This window comes from Emys orbicularis, chromosome 7 (genome assembly GCF_028017835.1).
Source record: "Emys orbicularis isolate rEmyOrb1 chromosome 7, rEmyOrb1.hap1, whole genome shotgun sequence".
NCBI lineage: Eukaryota > Metazoa > Chordata > Testudines > Emydidae > Emys > Emys orbicularis.
In genome coordinates this window covers 12,447,514-12,453,513 of record NC_088689.1, presented here as the reverse complement: position 1 = coordinate 12,453,513, position 6,000 = coordinate 12,447,514, and the positions used below count along the sequence as shown (strand labels likewise).

At 45.0% G+C, this 6,000-nt stretch overlaps 1 protein-coding gene across 1 annotated transcript in view; it reads left to right on the top strand.

Annotated features, from left to right (window-relative positions):
- Positions 1-1,488: 1,488 nt before the first annotated feature.
- The window catches only part of AFAP1L2 (actin filament associated protein 1 like 2), a 56,049-nt gene continuing 51,537 nt past the window's right edge, over positions 1,489-6,000 (top strand). The window contains exon 1 of the mRNA XM_065407564.1: positions 1,489-1,657. Within this exon, the coding sequence (XP_065263636.1) occupies positions 1,489-1,657 (169 nt within the window). The remainder of the gene's footprint in view (positions 1,658-6,000) is intronic.

Below are 6,000 nucleotides of genomic sequence, written 5' to 3'. Positions count from 1 at the left end.
GATCTTAAGGGGAGCAGGACCAGCCTTTATTATGTTTACAGCTGTAAGTGGGGGACTGGGATCTTCTGAGGCCTCACAGTATTAACTGGTCTGGAACCCTGCAGAGAGATGTTAAATGAGCCAGTCCTTCTGACTCGCTATGGGAGGTGGAGTTTGTTAGTTTCACTGGATATAAGAGAAATGGAAGTGGCAGATACGGTTGAAAAGTATGAAGGGAGAAGTCCTGGGAACTACTAAGCCGGAGAAGGCATGTGCTGAAGCTTCTGTTGTTTTATATTATGTCATTAGGAGAGAGATGAGTTTTGACTGTGAACAGAGTGTGTAGATTGTGTTTTGGAGTGGGTTTGCCTGCTCCCTGTACACAGTTGCATAATAGGATGCCAGAGGAAATAACTGGTTTGCGTATTGGCACAATGACTAGTGCTCAGAGTCTAACTGAATGCTCCCTGCTGTCACTCTAGAGAGGATTGATGAGGATCATATGAAACATTTTTGACAGTGATTGAGCAAGAATATTAAGTGATGAAACTTATTCACTAAAAGCCCTGCGATGGCACCTGGTAACCAACATCTCATAGTACTTGGCATACATCCCTTCCCTGTGAAATAACCGTGTCATCACACCCATTTTACAGATGGGTAAGCAGAGGCATAGAGTAAGTTAATATGGCCCATCAGTGTAACACAGGGAATCGGTGCTTCAGTGGAAGCGGAGGGGGAAAATCACATATCCCCATTCTCAGTCCTTTGTTCTGAATGCAACAAAGTTGCTTCAACATTTTTTCTTTCGCCTTCTGTTATGTTTCAGTTGCTCATTTTAAGAAAGGATGTGTGACGGGTTGGATCACAGAAACCCCCTTGGGAGCTGGCACTGGCAGCTCCCAAGGGGGTTTCTGTGATCCAACCCGTCACAGGATGGTCTTGAGCCATGTAAAAGATTGAAAACACTAGAAGAAAAAGATAGGAAGGATACTAACTGGTATTAAGACTCGGTGGTGTGTGGGTCCTTCCTCCATGCATGTCTGACAGATTCCTTTAAATTGTATCTTGTCTGCAAGACAGAGATCCTGCTCCAGCTACTTTGGGCAGGGTTCACCTCCTTTATGCCTATGGTTCTGGTACACATGGCAGACTTTTGCTCCTGTACTGTAACTGGCAGTAATTATGATAGCACTAATCATTAGGAATTTGCGGTCCCACAATCATGGTAGCTGGTGAACTTGTTGTAGAGAGGGGAAGACTGAGCTACCAAGGAGGGTCCCACAGCCAAAGCCCCCAACGTCCTCCGGGAAGCTGTGTTTCTAGCCAGGTGGCTGATGTGCCAGGGTCTGTGGGCACCAACATGTTAAAATAGACACCAATCTGTGCTGCTTTCCCTGCCGGCGCAGACAGTAGCGGAGGTGCAGTGCTTATGCCTGGTACAGGAGGGCAGGAACAGACTGGGGGGTGGACTGGGATAAGAGGTGCACTGGGAACGGGGAAAGTCCCATGACCCTAAATCAGCCTCAGCGGTACCACTACAAATGCGCTCCAGGAGCCGCTGGTAAAGTGCTAGGTGGCCCTCTAAGAGCAGCCAACCTTCGTTCACTGATCTGGAGCAGCCCTTCGTTCGGACATCTGCAGGAGCAGCTCATGTGCACGGCAGCCCCGTGCCCAGGTAGGAGCCCGCCATCCGAACCAGTTGTGTTGTGACGGAGTTAGTTCCCCAGGTCTCTGTTCCCACAGGGCTGAGCTCAGCCAGGAGACCATATGTTGCCCATCTGCATGGAGCAATCAGTGGATCTCCCCCAGGTTAACTAAAGGAAACAAAGGATAGGTGTATGAAAAATACCGGACCAAGCTTGTTGTTAAGGGACAACTCTCTCCAGTGCTTCATTCATGGTACAAAGCCCTGTGCTGTCTCTCTGTCAGGTCCTGTGCATGATTCTGTCTTGAAAACAGCTGTTTTATATGATCCAATGTCCTTTCTGGGCATGGTTAGAAACCACATTAGACACCAAACAGCTGTCTGTTAGCATACAGGGCAGCTGGTCTCTCTTACTCCCCGACAAAGTCAGCAGCATGTCGCCCTTCTGGTGAGTAGGGAATGGGCATGGAAAGCCAAAAAAATTCCAGAGATCACACGAGAGAGAAAAATAGAAAACAAAAGGAAGAAAAAAAGCAACCTGAGGAAAGGAAAAGGTCAGGGTAGGGGGAAGAGACAAGGTGACAGCTGTAGGGGAAGGGATGTCTACATGCCAAGCCATCATAGGGTTCAATTCAGGAGCAATTCATCTTGGCTTCAGGTCACGGAGACATCTTACATGACTCTCGGTTACACGGTTATATTTATTGGCGCGATGGGGAGTAACTCTTGTCAGCATTCTCACACTTCTTATCAAACTGTACTGGGCTATCTTGATTAGCACTTCAAAAGTTTTTTTTCTCTTACTTAATTGGCCTCTCAGAGTTGGTAAGACAACTCCCACCTGTTCATGCTCTCTGTATGTGTGTATATATATCTCCTCAATATATGTTCCATTCTATGCATCCGAAGAAGTGGGCTGTAGCCCACGAAAGCTTATGCTCCAATAAATTTGTTAGTCTCTAAGGTGCCACAAGGACTCCTGTTCTTTTTGCGGATACAGACTAACACGGCTGCTACTCTGAAACCTGTCACAGCATTAAGCGCTACGCCCGGTAGTGAGAGCATGCAGGAGTCAGCCCACAGACTGTTTATAAAGCTCTTGGGGATCTTTTGGGATGACAGGCGTTCTATAAAGATGCTCTTATGAAGGGGACATGCTGCTGGTCTTATTCAAATCTCATGCAAAGAATTTGCTTGCCACAGTGAGACCTCCTGTGGCACAGCTGAGTCTGGTGTGATGCACTGGCTGGGTTGTAATGGAAAGGGTGAGAGACCCATATCTCTGCAGGGCATCGCTGTGTTTGTCTTGAAAGCTACAGTAAGTGACCCAAAGGCGTGGGATCGCTCAGAGAAAAGCCCCTATTTCAGCTGTCTGAGTGCTTTTCATGCTTTCTCTCCCCCTCTTCCTCCCCGTCCGCCCCCCCTCCCACCCCCCCGGATGCTGTTTCTCATCTTCCGATTGAGCAGGGAAAGTAAGTCTGTTGTTTGTTCTGAAAACTGAAAAGCCTTTTGTGCATCTTCTGCTGCCGGTTTGTTAAAGTTCAGAGTTTCTGGGTTAGAGCTGCCGGCTCGTCAATAAGATTCTTGTTCAAACATCCAAAGCAGCCCACGCAGAGCTGGTTGGGCTCAACTGTTCCGTTCTCAGCCTACGACCCACAAGACGCATTGTCTGCCCCTCTTCCTCCATTTCAGCCTTTGCAGCAAGATCAAGCCAAACGTTTCCAACTTGGATGTGGAAAACCAGGCAATTAAAACCTTATTTAGGCACCTCAGTTGAAGTGGTCTCTTTTTTTTTTTCCCCTGACAGAGCTCAGCATTTTGGAAAACCAGGACAATTTGTTCTAATGCCAAAATGTGCTCTGAGCAGCTTTCTACAGCTGGTTGAAAATGGGGGGGAAGTTTACAAACATTTTGAAATTTCAAAGTTGTTTCCATTTTGCAAAGCGCAAAAATGCCCCATTTTTCTTTGTGAGGTTTTTAAAAAAATATAAATTTGTATCTTAAACATCAAAATGGTATTGGCTTTTTGTTTGCTGGAAGTTTGGTTTTTTAATAAATAAAAAATGTCTATAAGCCTTTTGATTTTTTTTTATTGAAAACATTATGAAAATATTCATGAAGAATGAAGAATTTGGCAAAAGTCAATAGTTTTTCATGAAAAATGTTTGAGGGAACCCTCTCCCGTTTTTAATTTTAAAAATTGTTTTCATTCAAACGAAGTGTCAAGTCTAATTCCTTAGTTGACACACCCACATTTGAAAATTGTAGCCTAAATTTACACCTTCCAGTGGCCTTGAATTGATAACATCATAACCAATTTACATTGCGGTGTACAACATGTGTTTAAAGGTTCAGCATATCTTCCTCCTCATGATGTGGCACCTATCCAATGTATGTGAGCATCGTTCTACAGCAGTACCATGTTTCATGTACTGTACAGAACTGATACATTTGCTATGTACCAATCGGCATGCAAATGCAGCTTGCTTTCAAAGTGTGTACTGTCCGGTCTTGCTCCTGTTGAAGTCAATGGAGGAATCCTGCCTTTATGCTGTGGCTATTTTACCATTTTCACAGCTCATCCTTCATAGGAATCTCAAGTGGGTAAGGTGGAGAGATGGCTGCTTTATTTGAAGAAGTAAGTGCTTTGTTATTTTGGAAGACCGTCTCTTCTAAGGGTCATCCAGCTGTTGCAGCTGTCACTGGCAATGCATCTGGCTCTTCTCACAACTAGAGAGAATAGCTTTCTTCTGCTGTCACCACAGAATACTTTTGCCTTCCCAGCAACAGTCAGCCCTTATAAATGTCCCAATTAGCCTAGTAAGAACGGGGTAGATCCCCACGGTATGCTGCTAACACTCACTATTCAGGGATTTGAATGCTCTCTCTAAATCGGCTTTTACCCAGCACGCAATCCTCAGATGGTCTATTGATTTTTTTTTTTTTTTTTTTTTTTTCTGCAGCAAAGAAAGAAAACCAAAGTGAGAGGGCAACTGCTTTCTGCCAAAGCAGCCTCATGGGAGAGCTTAGAATGCTGCCAGTTTAGAATGTTTAGTAGGGGAAACCAGAGAATGAAAGGCTGCTACGGAAAAGCCTCCGCTCTGCATTGTGTTGAGTAGACGCGTTCAAGGGAATCCAGGGTAGCACAGTTCCCTCTGACTGAGCTGTTCGGAAACACCTCCACTGCTTCTGCCCACTGCAAGTCTAAGAATCAAGGGAGCATGGTCAGTTTCACTATAGCTTTGGACATTGCAAGGGGTTTGGAACAGTACACTATACTCACCAGATGGTGATACAGAACTAATAGTACTTATAGCTCCCTCCAGGATACATACGGTGTGAGAGAGGTGCTTGATTTCATTTTCCCCTCTCCTCCCCCCAGTCTTAACCTAGCCTGGGACAGACATAAGAGCAAGAAGTACTCTACTCTATCAGTAGTAGCGCTCTGCTTTCAACAGGAGTCAACGCTCCCAATTGCTTAGAAATTCTTCCAGTGAATCTCTTAAACGTTTGAGCAAAGATGGTCTTGGGGTGAAGGCACTACCGTGGGATGCAGAAGGACCAGGCTCAGTTCCTGGTTCTGCCACAGAATCCTTGGGCAAGTCACTTAATCTCTCTGCGCCTTGGTTTCCCATCTGTAAATAAGCGGGAAAGGAATGCTTCCTTTTTTCTACCTTGTGTCTGTCTCATCTACTTACAGTGTAAGCTCTTCAGGGCAGGGGTTGTCCGTTACCACATGTTTGTACGGTGCCTAGCACAATGGGGCTCTGACCTTGGTTGGGATCTGTACCTTGACACAAATAACTGGTAATAATTCATTTCGTTTAGATTAAATGAGCTAGTTTGATCCCGTTCAACGGGGATTTCTAAAACCCTTGTGTGAAGGTTAATCCTCAGCCTGCCTTCTTGTTTTCTTATAATGCCAGAGTGTGAACTGGACTCTTCAAATTAGACATAGATGTGTATCATCATCAGAGCAGAATGGCAAAGATCGGAGGCTGTTGGAAGGAATATTTTTGTAGCCCTGTTTAATGGTCATTTACCTTTTAACAACATTAATATTGAGCATAACTTGTGGTTATTTGACAAAGAGTGTGTTGCCTCTAGATCTGATGTGAACTGCTAATTTTTTGGCTCTGGTTTCACATAAACTGGATAGCCAATACTTTGAGGCAAGAGACTTCTTTTCATCTATGAAGCATAGCCCTAGACTCGTGCCAAGATGGGGTCAGATGCATCGACATCCAAATGTCGTGAGCAGAGCATGTAGCCTTTGTGTGGAAAGCAGCTTTGTTATTGCAACATTAAAGTTCCCGACTCTCCATGTGTCACTCTAGCAACGAGGCTGCTTTGCTGGAATTGGGTGGAATTAC